This window comes from Centruroides sculpturatus, unplaced genomic scaffold (genome assembly GCF_000671375.1).
Source record: "Centruroides sculpturatus isolate CEXI.00-Female unplaced genomic scaffold, Cexi_2.0 scaffold1373, whole genome shotgun sequence".
NCBI lineage: Eukaryota > Metazoa > Arthropoda > Arachnida > Scorpiones > Buthidae > Centruroides > Centruroides sculpturatus.
Genome location: NW_019385764.1, coordinates 69329 through 94925, shown reverse-complemented (window position 1 = coordinate 94925; position 25597 = coordinate 69329). Strand labels below are relative to the sequence as shown.

The window sequence follows — 25597 nt, the reverse complement described above, 5'->3', positions numbered from 1 at the left end:
ATTCGATCGGATCGTACGACTCTAATAAAACAAACACGACATACCTGGCGTGCTTTTTCGAGAGAACGTCTCTTGTACAGATAGCTTTCGCTACGAACCACAAAGAGCATTTTGTAAGAATTGACGTTGAATCTACATTCTGCATTGTCCAATATATCCATGTCTTCCATCGCCTTCTGTCTCACTGTCTCCATGGGGGAGAGAGACCTGCTCCTGGCTCCCTCGGTTAATTCTGCCGTCCGGCCGGAACGTTCGGCAGACATACAAGATTCTGTTCTCTCTTCGCTACCACTCTGTATTTCGGCTAAGTGTCTCCATTTATGAATGTTCCTGAAAGGATAAATATATACAGGATCAATTTTATGTTAATTTTAAATGCACAAAGATGTTCTATAATGATTACCTGTTAAGAAAAATGTTCTCTCCCTTCTCTAGTGCGTCATTCTCTTTACTTAAAAGCTCTGGCACTTTACCCACCACGTAATCGTCCACGTAGCCAGACCACTGGTTGACTTCCAGCGGATCTTCGGAAATGTCCATTTCCATGTCTAGAAGCTCAATGGTCAGTCTGAGGTCTTTGGTGTACTGTGCATAATAATGGTTATTAATTATTTAAAATATTACTCTTTTTACCATAAAAATATCATTTAGTTAAATCTCTGTCAAATAAACCCACCAGAATAATTTTAAAGCAGTTCTCGTCATTTTGTATCTGCTCTGCCTTTTTCTGGTAGGCGATTTCTGCTGCTATCTGGCAGGCCAGCGTGGAGTAAGATCCGACGGCCTGTCCGTTCTTTACCAGAGTTTCGTATAGCTCCATGTATTTTATGCAAACTTCGTCGCTTACAATATGTTGTAACTGTTCGTATACGTATTATTATTGTAGTTATGCCCATAAAGCTAGTTATGGACGAAATGGTAACATGCAAGAACTTACCTGACGTACGAGATTCTGCACCACCTTATCCAGCGTAAAACCCACATAAGCATGAATTCCGAACATTTCTCTCAGTACGTCTTCGTACTGCGTGCTTTCTAAGTTATTGTCCAGCAGATTCTTTACCATGTCAATGAATGTCATGTAGTATTCTTCCAGACTTATCTCGCCTGAAAGAAATGCAAATTGTATAAGTTCCTCATAGAAAATGTGGTTACGGCATCAATAATAAACTTACTTTTTGGTTTAAAATGTAAAGCGATTGCCACCGATTCTTTCCTTTCTTTCTTTTCCTTGTCTTCCTCTTTGTTCATGATTGTGGATTGTCTGTACAGTTTTGTTAGTCTTTCGCACAAGATGTGGTGGAGGCGAAAAAACAGATACCAGTTGTTGTTGGCAAAGATTAAATTGTATGGATTTTTCTGAAATCAATACAAATTTCAAAGATTTTATTATTTCAAGTTGCAAATGGAGATAATTAGTTGTGTTGTTTCAAGACTTAAGCATATAAACGTGAGATTTTGATGAGTTTTGTATTATAATACCATCCTGCTATAAATCAATAATAAAGCCACTCGACCAACTCTCAAGTATTTGCATTTTAAAAGAAACGAGTAGAGTTTTCTGCATTGCCCCAACCTCTCATAGTTTGGCGCATGCTGCTAAAACTATTTCTTGAATGGATCCTTACACATGCATCTACAGATTCAAGGATTTCATTTCTAGTTTGAAGAGGGCTTAAAGGATTTGCAATTGTTAAATTCTTTTTAATTGAGAAAATAAAACTATTATCTTTCTGTCATTTTCAAATCCTACCTTTTTAACGGAATAACTTCGCTCGGCCTCGGGTTCCTTCTCCGGTTCAGCCTCCGCTTCCATGCTCTTGTCGCTCGACGTGCCACTTTCGGTCTCTGCTCCGTTGCACTTGGCCTCTTCGTTGTTTTCTTTGTCGGTATTCGTGCCGTTTGATTTTCCGTTCGTTCTCTTGTATTTGCTTTCCTCGTTATTGGAAGACGGAGAATTCAAAGAATTTTTTACGTCCGAGTTTTTGGTAGGAGTATTGCTGTTTTCGTCGTCTTCTGTAACTAGTGACGAAGGACGTAATTTTCTTATTCAATTGTATTAACGTTTTATAAGGAATTTAAAAAAGTAAAGAGGTTTTTGATTATCTAGGGATGATGATAACTAGAACTATTAAAATATGAGACTAAACTTCATTGCAGATGTAATTATAAGATATAATTATAAAAACAGAAGGAATTTCAGTTTTTATAATTATAATACTGAGTTATACAAAATTTTTTGCAGTTACAAGGCAATGCTGAGAACATTTAATGATATGAATTTAACAGTTGCTCTTAGTGCAGGTAGGTAGGTCATTTTGCATTCTGGTTTGTCTAGCAAATTTCTAACAGCAATCTAAAATTCACTGTGGGAAAATACCTGTTACGAATGCCATTTTGTAAAGTGAATGCAACAAAACAAGCAATTGTGTGAATCGTAGCAAACTGTCATTAGTCATTTCGGCCATTTATTTACCAAAAAGGAAGGATGCAATTAATTTTTTAAACTAATCATATTCTTTTTAACTGTGGTACTTGCGGTATGTTTTTTTAACTTGAGAAATATGTCAACTGATTAGCAGCAGAAGATTTCAGTGTTTGAATGCAATTCAACTAACAAAGCAAAAAGAATATTTTAAGTTAATTTTTATGTACAGTACATTATATAATAAATTTGGTCCCTTACAAGACCCCATTTAGTTCCAAATTAGTGTTCCAGGTCATACTGACTTGCAGACTGTCGCTTATTGTGTTTCGCATAGCCGACAAACATCCGCAACATTACGTCTACCTCTCGCGGAAATTTCATAAGACCTCCACAATATCATTTTTGATATTAAGTAACCAAAAATGATGTCAAAACAGAAATCCACCATCTTAAACATGTAATTGTTGTACAATGATTTTAAATTGCACACGTCCTGTATTCTAAGGCAGTTTGAAAGTGAATGCAGGTTAGCATCAAGGAGGTAAATCGCAAAGTCTGCATAACTGTAAATAATACAACGTTTATCATCATACACTGTGCACCATTTTACTATAAATACCTTTTTACCTTTTTCGGCTTCGTCGTCTGAAATGTCTTCGGGAGGAAGTCCGAAAAATTCGGGGATAAACTTCCTGATTAAGACTTTGATTTTCTGTTTGTCATCCTTATGAATGCCTGAAATAAATTTTATTCAATTGTAACAGGTAACAATTTCAGTATACTACAATCTTTCAAGAATATAAAACACTAGAAGTTAGGTCACAAAACAAATAAGCCATAGTCGGAGAGAAAAAAACTTAACGTACTGCTCTGCCGCTTGACATAATGGACGATGAGATTTGCCGCATCGTTCAACACGCTCCGCTCCTTGTACTCGAACACCATGTTGGGACCCGTGGGCATTTCGCTTCCTTCTTCGGCCTGTTCGTGTCGCTAGAAGTAAATAAAATGAACAGAGTCATCCCATAATACTTCATGGCAGTTGAACAAGAACAAAGAAAAATCAACACTTACTTCTTCAAATAAAGTTTCTATCTCGTTCAATAGACTTTTCGATCTTATAAATTTAATATCGTTCTGTTTGAATGTAATTCCTTGGTGGTCGAGCGACTTTAAGTAATATTTCTCATTCTGTTCCCTCCATATTTTATTAAAATTTTTTTGAGCTTCTCTCCATTCTTCTTCCTTTGCTTTTAACCTTTACGTTAATTAATATTAGATTTTAAAAATATTCATATTATAACGTTATATATATGATGTATTATTTCCTATTCTACTTGCTTACGTTTATTATAATTAATTATCACAATTCAATTTAATAACTTTAAAATAGACTTCAAAATTGAAAAATTCCAACACCAACCCCTACACTTCATTAAACTAAATGCCAACAAGACTTTAGACTAACATGCGATACACTTAAGGTCTATTTGTGCATATCGGTTTGGTCTTTCACCATGTTTCCCTGAATATAAGAGCATTCGCACACTTACGGTGCTGATTTTGCATTTGCTAATCTATATTAAACAGAGTACTTAAAGTTGGGAGTGTCACTGAATAGTTAGTCCATGGTTGTATCAACAGTATTCTTGTAAGAAAAAATGATCTGGCATACACAAGAGCATGCTGTTATGACATGCTTTTCTTGTAAGAGCATACCTTGCATACTGAATGTTTCAAAAATAAGAAAACAATCAATTTTCACATGTAAAAATATGCTCTTATTTGCAAGGGAATACTATAGTATCAACCTTAAGGCTATAAATCAGCTTTCAAAGTTGCATTTATAAACAAAAATAACACGTCATCCTTCATACCAAACAATTATTACTGTATATTCTTGTATAACTCTGAAATCACAGGAGTTACGTTAATCTTTGTTTATTCTCTTACAGACAAATCGTAGCACTAATTAAGGAGGAACAACTTTATAATATGGCACCATCCCCTTGACCTTCAATTACCAAAATTTATTATCATCAATGACCTATATTTAGAAATAACTCTTCCAAGTTTCAAAATTTTCAGTTTATCCAGCAGAGAGCAAGAGTTTTTAAAACAGTAAACAGTTAATTATTCGTCAAGACTTACCTTCGTAACACTAGCGGAACAGCAACTAATGGATTCTTCTTCAATCCTTCAATTATATCTGCAGATTTATCACCGTATATCCTAGAAGATTAAGTACAATTATAGACTTTGCCAAACAGTGTATTTTGAAAGACTGAGAACAGTATTGCAAGACTATTATTTCAGCAAAAACAGCTTCAGAAACTCATATACAGATCTCAAACAAGTCCTTCATATTAATTCTTACATCTATGCACCTTAAGAAAAGGCATCAATAACAGACTCAGCACATTTTGTTTTATGTAGTATATTTGAAAGAAACACTACACTACACTACACTTTCAAGCAAGCTGATAGACTATTTAGAGCATTCTATATACTAATAATCTTAGATACTGTAACTCCACTCTGACAGATGTCTTACGTTATATAAATTTGATCTCTTACCGCTAAAATCCATTATACGAGAGTCCGTAATTTCAAAGGAAAATAATCAGAATGTTTGTACAAATCATTTTGTCACACTCTTCAACACGTAGATAAATCATGTATTAAAATGAAAACATATTCGTCTGACTTACCTCCTAATTGCACGCTGATGGGTGACTGTCGACGTGCCTCCCAGAGTGTCATCCAGATGAAACTTCGATCTCTCTTCCTGGGGCAGCCGACCAATTTTCTTCAAGACACCCTCCAGTGCCCTTATTGCTGACAGATTAGTTTCCAGTACAACATCCAGCTGAAAATAAAAACAATGTCGGTAAACAATTATTTTACATCAAAACAAACTTAGAGATTATTACCTCAAATCGCTCGTCTTCGCATCGGTAAATGTATTCTTCGTACTGCGTCTTGCGGGAGCTGACAAACGTCGAGTCTTCCGACCAAGAAGGGAAAGAAACCCAAGTGTCATTTAATACCTGAAAATATTTTTTTTACTTCATTCCAGAAATAACCAACCACAATAAACTATTAATATAACAGATCTTAACTTCAAATAAGTAACTTACTTCTTTACATAAATTTGTACGACCGCTACATTTCGGCTGTACATAATTCTTTGGAAGAGCTCTGTAGCTTACGCCACACTTTTTACACGAAGAATAATCTGAAATAATTTTAAATATCAGGCTAGAATAATCTACAAAACATTCTACGTATTTAACTTGTTTAAAAAACAAAAGGCTATTAGGTCCAGGCCACTGCAAGCTCTTGACAGCCCGGAAATATTATGCCAACGAATGGTAGTAGTCATCGCATTGCCGAAAGAACAATTTAAAAGTTTTAAACTTACCAATTTCCATTGCTAAATCATTATTCACTCTCTGATATTCTTGGTTTGCCACTTTGCTCGGTATAACTTCTATGTTATTTCCCGATTCTTTGTAGCCCAACAAGTCTTTAAACCACTTAATCAATTCGGGAAACTTTCTGAAAAAGTTAACATAAAATTAAAATGATGCTCTCTGCGACTTGTACTCGATAATCATAAAACTTATTAGAAAGCACTCGATTAACTACGAGATCAAAATTACTGTACGTCTATAATAAACATGTTCAAATAGTATAATAATAGCTAACATTTGGTGACAAAGACATAGAAGTTTACTCCATTGAAGGGGGTAGCGTTTGAAGTTACAAAAAGGACCCAATAGACAGAATGCGATAGATTCTAGTGTTCCGAGGTCTGACTTACATTTACCTTATTATCAAAAGTAATGCATCTTAGCAGTGGCAGAAAATATTCGGCACATGACGTAATGTTTGTGGGATTGTTTCCATAGTAACTATGGCCATCATTCACCATCACCATTGGAAATTTGCAGATGGAAACGAGACTCAAATCAAATTAATGTACGACTTGACGGATGCATAACAGAGCCGACTAATGCTCGGCCCTCTGCGTCTAGAAAAGTTCTTATAATTTGTATTTTGCACAGACTTTGGAAAATATGGAACCAGTTCTGTTTGTGGTTCAGTAATGCCTGCTACAGGAATTTGAGTCAAAGTACAGTAGAACATCGATTATCAGGAACAATTGGGACTGGGATTATTCGGATAACTGATCATTTATGAAAAAATATGATACAAAATATATACAGTACAGTTTTGTGTTTAATATATGTCTTATATAAGATATATATTTGTAAAGTAGTACAGTTTAGGTTCGCAGAGAGGGAAAGTCCTGCAGTACAACAGCACTAGCAGAAATTTGAATTTGCCGACTGGAACACTTTTGGTTAACTGATGTTTTGGTTTATTGGGATAATCCAATGCTCTACTGTATGTACAAAAAGTTGTAGCATTTCTCTACTTTTGAACCTATCTCCAGAGTAGATGGCTAATCCAAATTCTCATTCAATTCATGATAGTAAATCTGAATATTTCTTCATTTATCTCAGATAACCAAGAGCATTTTGCATTAATATAAATAGAATTTGAATAGTTTTCTTTTTGAAAAATTAAGCAAAAAAACTACGTTTAAAGGATATTGCCTTAAATGTAAACTACTTTTCTAGAATATTGCTTTGAACTGAAATTATCATAGAAAACATTCATTTAATTAGTGTTAAAAGTACAGGGTGGGTGAAAAGTAACTAGCCATTAAAATATTAATATTATTATTATTATAAAAATTATAGTAAATTACAATAAAATCTGCGTGCATGTACAGCAATTAATGGTACTTTATAATTCCTGCATTGGTGGAATGGGCAGAGACCGAGAGGCAACATGTGCAGGGGGAAAAAGTGGCCGACTGCTTGTCTGTTTGGGAGCGAGCTCAGATTACTGCAAACTACGAGACGTGGAAATCAGCAGTTGCTGTGCAGAGATGGTGGTGTACAGCAAATGAATGCAATGCTGCAATTCACCTGGAACAATGTAATCTAGATGAAGAAATGTGGCTGTCAATCCACATTAAGATCTGAGGAAGATGTCATTTGTAAACGGCACCAATGCCTAAACTGAATTGTACAGTATGCAGCCATATTTCCATTTATTAAGGTACACTTGAAATAATTTTCATCATATTTGTCTTAGAATTATAGAAAGTATCGTGATTTCCCGATGCCTAGTTACTTTCCACCCCCCATATTAACAAACAATGGCAATTCCTTAAAAAATAAAATAAAAAAGGTTTTCAAGAGGTACTTACCCCAAAAATGGAGTAACTAAAAATATTAATTCGTGTCGTGAAACCACCTGCTGATTATACAAAACTATACACCTGAGAAAATTTTCATACACTTCCTGACTTCTGAGAGCTTTTCGCACCTGTTAAATATTTGAAAAGGAATAAATTTAAAGTTAATCATCAGTGGAAAAATACGTAACAGTCAAAGTACTACATTAAGTTGCATATATTTTACACTAATCTGATGCAAAGTCCACATATGACAGAGTCACATGTGAAAGTCCATGTACATGTAATATAGCTGGGTGTCAATTTTATAGGTTTTGTACGGAAAATTTGCAGCTTATCGTCGGTTGACTTTAGAACAATGTCACTAAAACTGAAATATACATCGCAAACTGCATAATATAAAAGTGGTACAGTAGAACCTCAAACTCTGCCTAATGTGGACCGAAGGGTGGCCGAGTTTGTGAAAATGCCAGGTTATCGGAAATGGGGTTAAAAAAGGATAAGTATGAGTGTTTCCTCAGAAAATATTGTACTGTACTTGTATGTATTGTTTGCTTGAGAATACAACAGAGAATAAACTGCCCAAATATCCTTAAACAAAGGAAAAGTACGTACTTTATGAAGGCATAAAGCCTTTGCTACATGAAAATGAAAATTAATGAATACACTGTGTACAGTAATTTACCTGATAAGACAGACCTCAGAAAAATACTTTATGAAAGCTTTTATGCTTTTGTAAAGCTGTCTATAACGAAAATTAATTAACTAAGGATTTTTCTTCCCTGCCAGGGTGTGGCCGAGTTATCCGGAGTGCCAGGTTATCGAGAGCCGAGTTTTCGAGGTTCTACTGTATAATTAATTCTCATTCAAACTTCTATTACGTGTTATAGTCTTTCCATAATATATTAAAAAATTCTTCCGTGTGATTTATAGTCTAGTGAAGTGGTATGATGCAAATAAAATTAGCAGAACTCTTGCTACTATACAGTCGGCACCCCTATAACACTGTTGATAATTCCATTTTATATGAATTCCATGTTGTATGAGTCACTTAGATTTTACAAATACATGAGCCGTTCACAGCCCGGCACACATATTTGTAAAATCTAAGTAACTCGTACCATGGAATTCATATAAAACAGAATAATCAACAGTGTTATAGGGGGGGTCGACTGTACTCTACGTTCCAGTCAAATTATAAAATGGCCATTACGAGTCAAAAAGAAAGGAATATATTCTATTGGGTAAATATTAAATGATATTTTTTCAAGTTTTAAAGGGTAAAAATCAGCCTTGACTTACATTTCAGTCCACTTTGCCTTAATTTTGACAACTTTCGGTGGTTCGTGGCACAGTTAGCTACGTAGCGGCATATAACAACAACATTTAACGACAGATGCAAGGAGTTGAAATGATTCTAAAATTTGGCACATCAATTGCTTATTGATGTTAAACACCATCCAAACTATCACCTGTTATGCTGCAACCCGTAAACTATTCACAAAAATTAAGTGTTTGGCGCACGCACAATTTTTTAATAATCATTGAATAAACCCGCACCCAAAGTGAATAAGACGTAGTGTGTACTTCGATTTTAATGTATAGTAGCTGAACATTGCAAGATTTTCCAGGATTTATACACTATTAAAGATATTTAGGAAGAAAATCTATGATTTAATAGGTTTTGTTCCAATTAATTATCATCTTTCCCTAATTCAATGTAATAGATTTGCGGAAAACAAAATTTCTTACCTTATCAAAGAAAGAGAACTCCTTCAACGTACCGTATTTCGCGGCGTCGGAAAAGGAAGAAAATCTTGGATTTCTTGTTCTTGGCTTCTAATTAAACAAGATATTAACAATGTAATGAGTTAATAATATATATACAATATATGCTTTGTATATTAATAATAAATAGGACAATGTAATGAGTTAATAATATATATACAATATATGCTTTGTATATTAATAATAAATAGGAATACATTTATACATGACATAAGAGCGTAAGCACAATCTGCCTGTTTCCATTACAGAGTATAATATTAAATATAATACAAAAAATATTGGTGAGAACTATTGTAAATTAATTACCGTACAGAGTTTTTAGTTTAGCGGAGTTGCATATAAAGAAATGCAAGTCAATAGTGAATACAGACAAATATGGAAATACTTTTATGAAGTGTATTAATGGAAACTCCTCCATCTCTATCATCACAGACAATTCTCAAACTGATACTTATACATTAACCGATTTAAAATATTCGGAAAGAAAGAAAATTAATCCGGAGTAGGACTTTAATCCAAACTACTGCTTATTGTATAGTAGCAATGTGATTATATTATGTGAGATTAGCCGGGGGTACAGAGTAGTTTATTACTCTTGTATCACTTAATCGGCTTCTAGTTGGTGAAACTAGCTCTCTAGTTGTCCAAGAGAATGGCTTTTCCCAATTTAAGGAAATTCGAGTGCGGAGGGACTTACAGTTAAATTTAGAGCGGAATTTGGTGACGGCGAATTCACCTTCTTCCTCGTCAGGACTTCCCGACACCAGTTAATCACATTTATAATACACAGATTAACAGGCGTGTGGAGGCATGGAATTGGATTCAGACAAAGATAAGACATTTCCTTACCAAATAATAAAAGATTTAATAAAATAAAAGTAAATAAAATTACATAAATCAAGATATAATTAAACGAATGAAATAATAAGCAATTGCTTAAAATATACGCTTCGAGAGAGAGAGCTCACAAATTCATTTATAAACAAACTACCTCAATTTACTTTATCTTGATCTTCTGTATTTTGTGATTATACTTCATTTCATGGAGAGGTCTTGCTGGGCACAATATTATATATTTTCTTCTATTCTCCTAAATTAACTCATTAGTATACTTGACTGGAGACGACTAAGGGCGTTGGCGTTAGGGAGACAATATGGGAACTTCTTTCCAATATGAGATTCCCCGACGTACTCCTCGAATCATGCCGATCTTTGACTATATCTCATGATTTGTGACCAATCAGCTTATTTTTCTTTACTCACGTGAATGGATGAAAAGGGGAATTATTGAGGGGTCGGCATTTCCCAGGGTGGTGAGATTTGTGATAGATAAGCGGAAAACAAAGGATGCTTCAACTTCCGTTAAAGGAAGTGGCTCTTTTATCAGTTTTCCCACGTTAGAAAAACGATATTTTCACACCAAAATGAAATAATATTTTACTTTATAATTTTAACGTTATATTTAAATTGTTAATTAGACCCAGAGGCTATTCGGATCTCACATATTACCACAATCCATCCAATCTTTGCTTCCAGCCCAATTAATTTAGAAGACAGTCATTAAGCGAGAATACAATTGCACGGCATTGAGAATTACAGTCTCGACTCCCAATCCGATTTGAGCTTTTCTTGCAGAATGTACTAAATTTATATAAACATCTAAAAACCAACAGTTATATATTAAAGCCAAAGGATTGCAGGATTATATTGGAATAGTCCCTCTTCGTGTCTATTTTTTTCTTCCAAAACCTTCTAAATTAATTATTATTATTATTAAATTTAGCAAGAATAGTGCCTAACGCCTACATGTAATGCCAAATTACTTAGCATTTAATTATTCATAGCAGTAATAATATAGCCCGATATAATCCGGCAATCGTCTGGTTTTAAAACCAGCAAAAAACTATTCAATTCTAATTGCTAAATTTAATGTAGGAAGGCAACCTAATTCTTCAAATTACATAGCATTCGTACATTATCCAGAATGTAGTCCGACAATAGGCCATTATTTGTATTTGTTTTTGGCCATAACTTTTAGCAGAAAGACAAAAAAAAAAAATCAATTCCAAGACAATGCACTATATTTTATACATATTTGTTGTCAATAGGCCACGAGACAAGTCAGTTTGAATTTGAACCCATTTTCATAACTTATCATAGTAGTACCAGAACCATTCTGCATCTCCTACCCAAGCTGCTCGATCCTATTGCAAGTCAGGAAGGCCTACAATGCGCATAACCGTGAGCGGCCATACAGCTTAATAGTGCCGATGCTTCAGGTTCACCACTTTGAAAATCTGTTAAATTATCGGCATAAAACACGTCAAGACGTTTGGGGTATTCAAAAAGTCCTGAAAAACGTAAATAAAAAGAAGAAAACTGAATTTAATGCTTTATTTTTCAACATAAAGTAATTTTTTTATACAGTGTCTCCACTCTTCTATGCTCTTCTGGTAGAAATCAAAAGATCTTTGGTAACGTTAGCCACTGCACTACAAAATGTTTCACTCCATCTATGGATGCTTATAGATGTGATTTATACATTACACATTAATAATAATAATGATGATGAATATGACAACAATGTTAGTCATTACATAAATGAGTGTCACATCTTTTAAGTCTGGCCAGTTTTTATGAACAGTTTGTTTGGTAAATAATACAGTTACAAAATGTAAATCAAATCAACAAAACCTAAATGACTTCTAGATTACATTCTAATAGTTTTTGGTATTGTTAGTCACACTCATCATTCGTACAATCTAAGCAGAGTAGCACAAACTTATGATACGTAAAAACTGATAAACTTGATTAAAATCTAATGACACTTACTTTATTTGGTATATTTGAAGACATAGAATTGGCCCTTTTGGCCGGAAGAACCGGTTTAGATATGCTATTAGACGGCGAGGGAGATTTCTTGACCTCGTATCTGTTGTTCGGCGACTGCTTTTCAGTTGTCGGCGACTGTTTACCGCTGGCGGAAGACTGTTTCCCGCTGCTCGACTGTTTTCCGTTACCAGCCACCTGTTTTTCATTCTGAGATTTGACAGAAGCCTTTTAAACAAAAGTCTTTATTAATACCTAATATTACAGAATAAAAGCTTTTACAACAATATTTAAGGATATTTGTATCAATTAACTTTAGTATATCCATGACATCACTGATACACAATCAATTATTTGAACTTGAAATAATTTATTATGTATCACGGAATCTTGTGATGCCAAGATATCAAGAAAGCCAAGTCAAAAACTGCTAATGTAGGAATAATTTAAACAACAGCTGAATGTATACTGTGTGATGTGACGAACATGAACTGAGAAGTTGTAATTGGCAATTCAATCTTTTCCAAAGTTTTACTGTTAATTATTATTCAAGAACATTGTAATGAATATAATTACAATAATTTAAAATGGTAGTATTCTTTGGAAGACACCGAACTTTGTTTCTAGATATTAACTGTTCAAAAAAAGCTCTTTGAACAGTGTTTTATCATTGTTCATTTCTTATTAAATAACCTATTTTTGCTTAGAATTATCTATTATGACAAACTGTAATACGACGTAAGACTTTCATTTATCATTGTTAATTTGAATAGAATATTATTGAGCAAAGTGATTACTTCTTTAACTCTCACAGTTACGATTTTTTATTTTGCAAAGTTGCGCAAAACAATTTCCACTCACCATTATAGTATTGCTGTTTGACTCGGGTAAAAATTGTGCAAATTCTTCGAGCAAATCCTGCTGATTCTGAAAGAGCTTCGCTACCTCGGCGTAGACTTCGGCTTCAGTGAAGACACTGACGTTCGTCTGAACGCCCTAAAGATAGAGAAATAATTAAAATATCATTATTACGATAACCAAAACTCAAATCAAATAAAATTTCACTCTAACTGAACTAAGATTTTATGCCATTCGGCACATGTGAACGACACGACGATACTTACATCCTTCAAACTTTTCTGTCCTTTCTGATAGAGATGCAGAATCTCTAAAAAACTCTTGTAAACTTCTGGTTGATCGTGATATCTGCTCTGTAAACGAAACAAAATACATTATTTTTATTTTTACACATAAAGAAGATTTGATACAACACAACAAAACTGTAATTTACAAACAAATTATAGCTTTGGTTTGTTTAAACATCTTGAGAACAAAGATAAGTGCGGACAGATTGCTTGGGTAGAATTTAGAGCAAAAGTAAGATAAAAACATTCATACAAAGCATTTTTTAGTAGGAGTAACAAAGAATTATAAAATCACATCTGTCTTGGTAAAAGAAAATGGAAGGGTGTTGCTTCCTGGAGAATATGAGACGTATTTCCTTCTTTGCAACCCATCCTCTCCAACCGCCCGCTCACATTAAGTTGATTTATTATGTATTAAATTAAATTCAATATCTGTTGCATAATTTGATGATTAACTTTAAAATTTTATAGAAAACAATCATCAATCATCGTTGCACGTTATTGTACACGCAACTGGGCATAACTTGCGGTGCCAAACATACCAGTTGGCAGTCATGGTCGTAAAGTCAATCGATTATAAGTGACGTAAGCAATAAGTCAACAACCACCCCTAACAGGTAATCTGACTAAATGAAATACTGCTAAATCCGGTAGCCTTGAGTGCCTTGCCTTAGTAGTCAAAATGATCGTGCCATAACTGCTATGCTCTAATTTTATCCACACCAAAACATCCTAGACTTTCACCAAACTGTGTTTAAGTTAGAAACCAATCAAATTTCCACACTACTATAAATCATACTACTACGGTTGACTTGCCTTAAAGCAAATACCCGAAAAAGCAAGTTGTTGCCATTTTTAAATGCCGATAAAGCGAATTTTGCTGTTGCCCTGGCAAAATGCCATTGTCACAACATTAATTTTCACCAATAAACAAAACTTTCACCACAATCCATTAAACCAAACTGAATTATCTCCTTAGAGGAATGCAAAGCGAACTTAATGTAATTAAAAAACATTACTTACTTTAATTTTATTAACATAATTTACTGCATGATTAAATTCCTCCTTCTGATTTTCTTGAGTTACTTCCTCGGTGGCGTTCGGGACGTTCGAAGATTTTTCGATTTCTTCGACTTTCACGGTTACGGGAACGTCTTTGTCCTTTTTCTCTTCTGTTTTAACCGTTACCGATTCCTAATAAATCACACAAACATTGCCAATAATGTATTTTCAAGCTGCTCTTTATCTTATATTTACAACTACGACTTACTTTATTTTCTTCTTTTGTTTTAGGGGTCGTCTTTGTGTCTTCCGGTTTATTTTCGGTGATGCTACTCGAGTGGTTTCCCTCCGCTTTGCTGTGAGGTTTTATCACAGACGACAGCCTGAATGACGAGGTACTCAAATTGGGAAAAATGACATTCACACGATCGTTAGGGTGAAGCTCTATCTTGTAACCGGGAGGCAGAAATGTATTGAATCCGACTATCAGTTCGGGATGATCCTTAAATAAATTTGATACGCGATGAATAACACCTGACGTATCAATACTAGAAGAAAAGTATAAAAATTATTATTTGAAAAGTTTTAAATCACCTAAATTACTAATTCATTCCTCTACAGTATCTAAAGCTTTCTGTTCAACTGTAGTAAAAATTTTATCTTTAACTGTGCTCGTTTAAACTAGAAAAAGTCCAATTTTCTAAATATTTAAGCTAAATAATTTCGTTCGGAAACAAAACTGTGAACATCGTATCAAAATCGAACTCCGTTTTGGCATTTTTTGAAGAGAAATTTACGCCGTTAAGCAGTTTTTTTAAAAGTATTTGCAAACATGAACTAGTAGCAAATGCAAAATAGAAGACCCCATCGTTTTATATGAATTCCATGTTGTACGAGTCACTTAGATTTTACAAATACGTGAGCCATTTACAGCCCGGGACACGTATTCGTAAAATCTAAGTGACTCGTACAACACGGAATTCATATAAAACGGAATTATCAACAGTGTTATAGGGGGGGGTCGACTGGTACACCCCGAATACAACTTTTGCATTTGCTAACAATTCAATTTAGCAACGACAGTTTAATACGCATCACTTGTAGCTGTTATCTAGATTAAAATGTATATTTTTTAAACTTAAAGCTTAATTTTACAGCATTTAATCAATTGTTTGATTTGTAATTTAGTAAATGTTAACAAAAAATACATTTTAATTCATTTATAAAGCAATTTACAAATGTAATACCTTCAAAATTTTCTATTTTCTATCACTTTTTAAAGCTTATAACCTATAGTTGTTTACTAAATTTCACGGAAAAGACACGTGTAGAACCAAACAAATAACCAAACATTAACAGATTTTTATTTTTTAGCCTTAAAATTACTAAGGTTAAGGCTTTAAGGCTAAAATAAATATACATTTACGTTGCAACAACCTAATAGCTAAGAACTGCTAGTTCAACTATTCAAACTAAGAACTCTGGAAAATTGGAGGCATGTTATTAACTTATTCCATCTGAAGTTTGAGCCAATTTTCACTTCTAAACGTATGTATAGTACGACCCAAAAGTCACTCAACCAAGATATATTTACCTTTGTTAACTGAACCATCATGTATATAATTTAATTTGCATTAAAGATTTGTTTACTGTCAATCCTTACGAGTTCTAAATCCCAATTCAATGGCACAAGGCATAAATTTTTCTCGTCATCTTTACTTCCCTTCTCTTCCTTCCAGTAGAGGAAAAGCCGAAAGAGGTCGGAGGTCCGGCTACCTTCAGCCACCACATCTTCGTATCGTAAGCAAACCGTCACGTCGACATCATTCTCTGCATTCGATTACGGATTGTGGCACGGTTTGGCTTTTGACATTATGCCAATTTCCATCTCAATTTTTACATAACCGTAAATAGTTGCATAATAAAATAACAGGAAATCTGGTGATGTTCGGTCATTTGTTTGGTTTAATTTTTCCAGACTGATTCGATTTGTATAGCCCATGTATTTACATGTTGTAGCATACTGTTCATTCGAAGATTTTTCAATCGATTCTGCTCTCCGAACATGAAAGTTCATACTAGCTTAAGCATTTTCACGGTAAAGGAGGAATATAACAGCATACACATGCTTACAATACAGTTAAGGTTGTTAGAGACAGAGTAAGAAGCAGAACATCCTATTGTCAAGTTATTCTACTTGTCAGTTGGTTATATAAGTGTAATAAGCATATATAGTTTATGTAACCAAATTTCAAGCAAATCAAAAAGTGTATTGTAATAGACATAAAATGCAAGACAAATACATAGATTTATTTAACAGGAACCATATGATCTTAATAGAACTATTTGAACAACATAAGTTATTTTTTGTTCATCATATGCTTTGCAGATATATATAACATACCAGTATACATATTGTATTCAGAAGATGACACGGCCAAGAACTGGCACTCTGTGAAGAAGTCCGTATCTTGCAGAGTAATGCCACAGTATTATCAAGATTTATAGGTTGCGCGCAGAGTGGCAAATTTGTTAGTACGACAGTTGGCCCTCCCATTTCTTGCTCATCTGTTCGTTAAACTGAATGCAAAAAGAACACTTAACCTTCTGTTAGTCGCATGGGTCTGACAGACCCGACGCGATTTTCAGTCAAAATTTTTTACTATTAAATATTTTTTGAAAAATTTGAAAAAATTAATATTCCTCAAACTTTTTAATTAGATTAACATGCTGTTAAAATTTTTTGCATAGCAACGNAAATTCATTTTGTCAATACGCAAGTAATTTATATCACTAGATAGAAAACAAAGCGCAGAATCCAACTAAGAAACTGTAGTTTCTTTACGCGATAGATAAAATTGAATTATTTCATATTAAAAACACTGGGTCTGTAAGACCCATGCGACTCAAGTAAGGGCCCCATTCCTAGCGACTTACGGAGGGTTAAGCTAGTGAGAGCTTTGACATTTATACCCCTAACTTATTTTAACAAAAGACTAAAGATATTAAATAAACATTTGTATGTAAATACTACTGGAAGTGTATGATTTACCTTTGAAAAATTTAATTTACAAAACATTTTTTAAGTACCTTTGTGTTTTAAATTCTTTCATAACATCTAAAAACTCATTATAAATATGTGGTTGAGTACCAAAAGACAACTTCACTTGATCTAAATATGTCAGAGCATCTTCCACTTTCAGGCGCTGAATGTGTGACGAGTCTTGGACCTGTGACATATGCATCTACATAAACAATGTTAACAGCATTAATAACGATAACTTAAGGTCAAAATACTTTTATAACATATGCTTTTATGCAATTATTTTTGTTAAAATATTGCAAACGCATTACTTCCGTAATGCAGATTTATGCTAAAATTAGAGTGAACCGGTTAATGAATATTAGAATACCTGATTATGTGCTTGCAGCTGATGGATCAAGTGTTGCTGTTGCACCTGTTCTTGAATGCAGCTGGCACGTGCCGTGGCACACTGCAGATTCGACGAATCATTATACTGATTTATATTAACCGAATCAATTTTATTCCTGAAAACATAAAAAAAAATTAATTAACTTCCTGTGTAAGCCTTACATTAAGTATTACTAACAACAAATATTTGATTTTTAATATGCCACGAGTGTTGTTTAACGAAAAAACTATTTCAAATATAAGTTCGTTGCCATATAACCTAGCCTACAATATTATACTGGTCACTAGGTTATACAACAATGATAAAAAATAGAAGATCAGAATAACACAGAGTTTGGCAATGTTGCAAATCAAATCTAATAATGCCACGAGCCAGTTAGTCGTGCTTGTTGCACTGCTAGATCACAGTAAGCAACACAACAATTACTATTATCTTGAATAATATAGGAGAAGAATCAGATGCACATCACCAACAATTCCTTCCATGTTTGTTCCATTATACATGGCTTTATCTCTACAAATTCATACATTTACGAAGTTCTTAAAGATTACGTAGTATTCTTGTTACAACACATGTGCTACACAAATGATGACAAACTGACCTTTTGTATGTTTCAGCAAGAAAAGAAGAAAATCTTCTATAGAAGCACGATGCTGGCTCCAGAAGGTGGCCGAAAAGATTTGTACTTTCATTTACAATGCAGTCGCTGCCAGAAATGTATGAAAGGTCACTTTGTCGTCACTAAATTCTTGAACTAGAATTTAACCTCTTGTAGTCGGTACTTGGATAGTGTCGACTTGTCACTCCGAGATTGTGGGTTTGAGCATGAATTGCATTCACAATCATTTTCACAGCTAGTTTGATCCAGACATTTTGCGATTCTGTCCATTGATATCCAGTCTCCTCACTCTTAATATTCACAAGAAAAATTTAAGTATAAAGAGATTTCTAGTTAAGAAGTTTATATCCCACTTAAAACAAAATATAACTTACAGTAAGATATTATATTTGTTTATGCAATTGCATGCAATTGACTTAAATCAAAGCAAGCAAAACTGTGTCGACTGGCAACTAGAAAAGGCACCATATTACAAATGTATGACTACTGTAAAAAATGTATTCATATTTCATCGTAATTAGTGATGGGACAATTAGAATCAGAATTGAGCAAAATCTCTTCACAGTTTCCAATTCTTAAGACGATTGTTCCATGTTTAATAAGAAAATTAAATTTGTTTCAGTTAAAAATTAAAATTGTTTTAAATCATTATATTAACAATTAAGTGTTAGTTTATTGGAAACTTCATCTTGACAAAGCTGAGAGTACACAACATCCCATACACTAGGCGATGTCTATTATCGTGGACTTTTCTTTCATGTACTCAGTGGCGAGAGATTGCATTCAGTTGGTACTAACTGTATGCTCATTTCAGAGGAAATAGGGTGACATTTGCATTGTCACCCATGCAGCAATGGGCCAGCTTGACCAGCAGTTGGCAAAACAGTTTAAAATATAGACAAAATTATTTTTAATATTTAGTATGTTTACTTATAATGATAAAATGCTTGAACAACACTTTAAATACTTTTTCAGCAACATTTTAATTTATTTAAACAAAAGATTTTGACCCTTTTCACAGATCCGCATCAGGTTTAATAAGATTCAAACTGTTTTCTTGAAGAATTAAACAAACACAACACTCATACATTAAATGTTTAGCTGGAGGAAAAAGAGGGGGAGGATAAGAGAAAAAAACAAGGAGGGAGAGCAGATCGAAAGAAGATAAAGGAAGGCTCTCACTGAGCAGCATACATAAGGGTATTAATACAGAATGTAAGCTATTAATTGCTATAAGAAGCAGAATAACGTAAATGAAACAATGAAAAAAAGCAAAAAAACTTAAATTTAACTTATTTCTAAATACTAGTTATAATAATTTATTATTAAACAAGAATGCTGACAAGGACAACAACTCAGATGGATAAGAGCACGCAATGACAAAAGCCAACAAAAAGAAACAGTGGAATTAAGACTAAACAGAATCTGACGAACAATAAAGAAACTAGGGACACAACACTAAAAAACTACAAAAAGTATTGTCGTCTTAAACTGTTCAAACCTTCTGGACATAGAGTGTTATCTGCAGTTGTGCATTTAAGCATTCTACAGCTGCACCTAGCATAATATTTGTCGAGAATTCGGATATTTTGTTGCCACTTGGTAATCTGGTGGAAGGTCCCCTTCTAATGAAAGTCAGCAGTCTGAAAGGATATACATATATATATATATATATATACCCAGTGCAGGTCCGGTCTCATAATCCCATCCTCAAGTGTCGCATATAAGAGTTTTCTATGGGAAGATGGGGCAAAGGGTGAGGGAAAAGGCAATTTCTCAATCCCTATCATGTACAACTCTTCTGACAGGTCTGTACCGCAATTGCCATTCCATCGGAAGTGGCCACTCGCACATTATTTTCAATTGGCAAATGTCAGTGGGTCGGTTCTTTGCCTGCTTCTGGCAAGTCAGATGTAATTGCCAGTATTATTCAGCTTTGGTTGGAGACTGTTAAACCTCCAAAGCTGGATACCTTTCAGCTTCAGTCAATCTCTAAACTTTGAATGTATAACATACAACTCAGTCTGAGAACATTATTGCATCGGGCTTTGCATCCCAATGCACTTTTTGAAAAGGGAAAATCCCTCAGACCAGACCAATAGCAACTGGGCCCTCGTATGCTTTTGCACCTCCTGAAATAATGCAAACTGAGAATTGATAGGTACACCAGCTAATGCATATAATATCCTAGTAATATATTTGACAGGAGGACTCTAAATAAAAAAAAACAACTTAAACATAGAATTACTTACATTTTTCTTCTCGCAGGATCATTTCAATAAATTTTTTCCACTTTTATAAATAAATTGCTCTTCTTATGAAGATTTTTTCACATATCGGAGATATTTAAATAAAACTGGAATGAAAAATAAATATCATAAAATTATATAACAAAATAAAAAGTATATTAAAGTAACAATTATTCAAATATAAACATCTTTACTAAAACCTTATAATTATGAAATTTTATACGAGATGGCGCCTAATGCCTCCGTCTACAGCCAAATTCATTTCTCTATTATAAAATCTATAATAAAAATAAAGTTCAAAATAGATAATTGAGTATAGTCACTTGTTAAATACTTAGTCTCCAAGTTAATATCACGATACGAGGTGTATCATAGTATTAAACATGATACTGAGACCAGATTCTAAATGTGTGTGGCACTTTAAACATATCAGAAAATGTCAACCAGGAGCCATGCATTACTCAAATCAGGCTCTATGGCGGTGATATTCCGACTGGCACCGGTGCGCAAATGATTTATTATTGGGCCACAATAAGATTCCACACAAAATTCCATAATACACAGTCAAATTTTGCTACAACAATTATCATTATAACAAAATTTATTGCAATATGCATAAACTTAATGTAACACTTGAATGATATCTTCTACTACTGTTGTTAGTGATACTTTTTTTACTGTACTTGTAAAATACATATTTTCCCTTCTCCACAATGATACAGCACAATAATCTCATCTCATAGTGCCATATCAAATTTTCCTGACCTCAGCCACACCCGGTACAGATTAGTAATTAGTTAATAATACACCAAGGTGTTACTAGGGAAGGTTACTATCCAGAGTGGTTTCCCGTTGCCTTCTCTGGGGCGCGATGTTACACGAAGGGAACAAATGCCTTCCGGGAGGACTTTTATGGAGAACTGGTCTCCTATTTAGTCGTTATTGGCAAGGAGAAAACCCGTAAAACTCCAAGCAGCCAGCCTGTCTGATCGCGGCGCGAACCCACGACCAAACTCCCAGTGTTTAGGGTACGAAGACCACTCGGCCACTGGTGGGCCTAGCACAATAATACTGAATTTTAATTAATCGCTCGGTACTCTCTTAACATAGTGATCCTACTGCAAATATTATCTGCAGTAAGTAGACATCTTGCAGCACGAAGTCACATTATTCCAATTTAAAAAATTCCCCCCAAAAGATGTTACGATAGATGACCAGCAGGACTCTATGGTTAAAGAAAAAGTATGAGATACAGGGACAAGCCACTACTAATTTTGGAAGGCATATATATTTTAAATTAAATAAATTAAAAATTGCAGCCCGGCATTCTGACGATGTCACAATAAATAATTGCTCGTTACTTTTATAATCAGTGTCATTTGCAACACTAAGACATTCCTACACATAATTTCTGGGGAAACTTTATGTTAAATGAGTTTAATGTAATGAAGTACTCTTAGAATGTGTATAGAGATGTCTTAGTTTTGAGAATTATACTTATTTAGTGACCAAAGTATTGCTCGCTAGCTGCGTGTAGTTCTTCTAGATCCTTACTGCAGCTCCTATATAGTTATGCAATTCTTTTCTATAAACACAGTATGTACTACTTATATATAATACTGTAAGTTTTCTATTATGTAGTGTAATATACACAGGGATTGTAAGCATAACTCAATTTAACCTTGAATAGGCAACCAAAAGCTCAGAGTATGTTCATAAAGTACCAGAGTAAAGGAAAATAAAATAACAGTGATATTTACTACAGAACTATGATAAACATCTACAAAACCAATTTTAGATTAAAGCCAAATGATTGCAGAATTATGCTGGGCTACATTAATGCTACTACTAATTACTAATTAAATGTCAAGTAATTTGGTCTAGAGGCAGGTGTTAGATGCCACCTCTTGATAAATTTAATAAATAATTTAGAAGGTTCTCGATGAGAAGAATTGTCCCGAAACAAGACTTGAACCCACAACTCCTGGTTGCTATTGTGTTATCTGCTATTAATTTAATTCATATAGCTGATACTCTGCACAAACTAGCATGAAGTCATTCTCACTATGTGGCACAACTGTCTGGTCAAGATTTGCAAAATGTATTGTACTCGTCTTGGTACTTGTGTAGTTGAGTTACACGAGTACAAGGTGAACGTGTCAAGAATATCGTGTGGTATCATCTCGTTTTGCAAGACAATTTGCAGAATCACTTCATGATACTCCCGACACTACTCAAGATTGGACTGGACATCCTGAATGGATTAGGAATGTGACAATGGTATATTTTGAAAATACTTTTCACGTAAAATTGCCTCTAAGACACACTAAACAGCTTTGTTTCCAAAATAAAAATATCAGATAAATCTGTATAAAATTTTTAAAAAGTATTACAGGCCATCTGAAGAGTTTTGTTTTCATGATGATAGCAATGATACATTATATTTTCCAGACATCACTCTGAGGATTGTAAACTAATGTATTACAATTATAACATCCAAGAAAACTTGTTTAATGCACTCAAGCAACAAAATTACAATGACAATGAGCTTCTAGAACAGACGCAATCGATCTCTAAGAAGTATCAAGGTCAAGACACTACTGGTTCCACCAGTTGGTTTGCGACCTTGACACTGATTGCAACGTTAATTCTGCTGCCGACATGCATCGGCTTTTAGAGACTTTAGCTCTACCACTTCTGTTCTTTTTCTGCCAAACCATTTGTGACAAAAATTTCTATAGCCTACAAAATGTTTTCCATTTACAGGTTATATGAAATAAGACACTATAGCCCTGCAAACAATACACTAAACCATCTTCATACAACTGTAAAATAGTAGAGCAGGGAGGGACACCCAGTATAGAAGTATTGTTTGAAACCAATTAACAAGTTGAATGGAGCAACCACAATCCATAGTACCCACTGCAGGTTTCAATGTCTCACCTCCACAGCTCTCCAAATTTCCAATCTATTCAGAACCCACAACCTACACGTTTCATACAAAAACCTCTGCTCTTGCTTGCCTAGTTTTTGTGGTAACGAGAACCATTTTACTATAACAGACAGAAAGCAGAGACTATCTGAGGAGAATATAACTGTCTAATATACGAGGATGGAATAGCCACTGTGATATTCAGTTGAATTAATAAATGCACTTTTAATAGAAAAGTTTAAAGAATGCTAACAATTTCGACCCAGTTAACAGGTCATCTTCAAATGGATAGTTGAGGGATTCCATTTTCAATTGTCCACATCTGAAGATGACCCATTAACTGGATCAAAAACAGCATTCTTTAAACTTCACCCACTGTTAAAGGTTCATTGATTAATTCAGTTGTATATACCGACACTTCTAAACTAAATAAATTTGCTTTCTCACAGAATTATCTAAGAATTTGTGAACTTGACATCGAAATAGAGCCATTCTTTATGGCAACACAATTAAATTTGTCACGATTATTCTTGTGTGACAGCAAATTCAGAAAAAAAATAACAACGATTATATTATTGTTGATACTTTTGATATAAATCTCTGAAAACAAATAGCTATGACTGAATATAAATGAGAAGGATGAGGAAAACAGAAGCAATAACAACTAATGCTTTGATATTTACTGACGAGTTCGTCAGTAAATATCAAAGCACATTTTATTACATCGCATCACATCCACCCATAACATCAGATCACTGAATATTGTGTGAATTTGTAGACAAAACTGAGAATCCAGAAAAGTGTTTAATCTGAATAAATATCCTGACTTCTTTAGTGTTTCTTTTTTTACATTTCGGCAAGTTATAAGGAGATTAAAACCGAAGTAATGGTTTAAGGACACACACTTAAAAGCAATATTGTAAGTGTTATACTCTTTTTGTTCTGATAAAATTTCAATAAAGTATCAATACAGTAGACCCGCGGTAATCCAACAAACATTTTGCAAGGCGGTGTCGGATGATCGAATTTGTCGGACTATAGAGTACTGCCATCGACCACTTGTAGTCCAAAACTTTTTTGCAAAGGAGTACCCTGTAATCTGACAAATTACATACTTGTATTTCCAAGGTACATACTATGTATGATCTTAATTTGAAAATGGATAAACAAATAACTTTATGATGCATGCAAATATTCATCAATTTTCTTTTGTTTTACATTGGCTAAATGCAAGAGTAAGGTCTTGTCTCTCAGTCTCCTCAGAAGTAAAAGTTTGTTGTACAATGCACCATTCTCTTCAGCCCATTGCATACCAGCTGCATATAGGCGTGTCGGATTATAGGGGGTTCTGGATTAGACAGGGGCCGGATTACCGCGGGTCTACTGTAATCGTAAGTTTTAGATAAGGCTTGATTCATAACAAGATTGACACTAGTAAACAAACTGGTACAGAAAGAAATGACAATTCTTATACAGTAAGACCCTGCTTAATGCAGGGGATGCATTCCTAGACGACAAAGTGCTAAACGAAACAGCGTTAAACAAGGTAATTTTAACAGTGTAAATAGAGATAGGGGAGCTGGCAACCAGAAATCAACGAATCTTTTCTTTAATTTTAAGTTATTTTTATAGAAATTTGTATAATATTACAGGTATACCTCGCCTTACGTCGGTAATTGGTTCCAGGAGAACGACATAAGTCGAATTTACTTGTCTCCGAATCTACTTATTACTAGGCTAAACCACAAATTACCATTCCCGGTTCTGTATTTTATTTATTAATGCATTTTTATTAATATATGGTTAATAAAAATCTATTTTAAGCTTACAAACAAATAAATTTTAGTTTTTAATATAGTACAGAAAAAAGTATTCTAAATTTACGAATGCATGTAC

The 25597-nt window shown here is 34.1% G+C and overlaps 1 protein-coding gene across 1 annotated transcript in view; it reads right to left on the bottom strand.

Annotated features, from left to right (window-relative positions):
* LOC111641898 (paired amphipathic helix protein Sin3a-like) overlaps positions 1 to 25597 on the bottom strand; it is a 41072-nt gene that overhangs the window by 496 nt on the left and 14979 nt on the right. Inside the window, exons 2-25 of the mRNA XM_023388145.1 lie at positions 20773 to 20876; positions 17881 to 18016; positions 17558 to 17712; positions 14736 to 15015; positions 14489 to 14659; positions 13445 to 13531; positions 13182 to 13316; positions 12324 to 12548; positions 9456 to 9542; positions 7716 to 7834; positions 5853 to 5989; positions 5569 to 5666; positions 5362 to 5478; positions 5140 to 5297; positions 4580 to 4660; positions 3503 to 3686; positions 3295 to 3421; positions 3056 to 3163; positions 1754 to 2022; positions 1176 to 1359; positions 938 to 1107; positions 677 to 859; positions 404 to 585; positions 45 to 330 (exon numbers count right to left, since the gene is read on the bottom strand). Of these exons, the coding sequence (XP_023243913.1) occupies positions 45 to 330; positions 404 to 585; positions 677 to 859; positions 938 to 1107; positions 1176 to 1359; positions 1754 to 2022; positions 3056 to 3163; positions 3295 to 3421; positions 3503 to 3686; positions 4580 to 4660; positions 5140 to 5297; positions 5362 to 5478; positions 5569 to 5666; positions 5853 to 5989; positions 7716 to 7834; positions 9456 to 9542; positions 12324 to 12548; positions 13182 to 13316; positions 13445 to 13531; positions 14489 to 14659; positions 14736 to 15015; positions 17558 to 17712; positions 17881 to 18016; positions 20773 to 20774 (3681 nt within the window). The 5' untranslated portion in view covers positions 20775 to 20876. The remainder of the gene's footprint in view (positions 1 to 44; positions 331 to 403; positions 586 to 676; positions 860 to 937; positions 1108 to 1175; positions 1360 to 1753; positions 2023 to 3055; positions 3164 to 3294; positions 3422 to 3502; positions 3687 to 4579; positions 4661 to 5139; positions 5298 to 5361; positions 5479 to 5568; positions 5667 to 5852; positions 5990 to 7715; positions 7835 to 9455; positions 9543 to 12323; positions 12549 to 13181; positions 13317 to 13444; positions 13532 to 14488; positions 14660 to 14735; positions 15016 to 17557; positions 17713 to 17880; positions 18017 to 20772; positions 20877 to 25597) is intronic.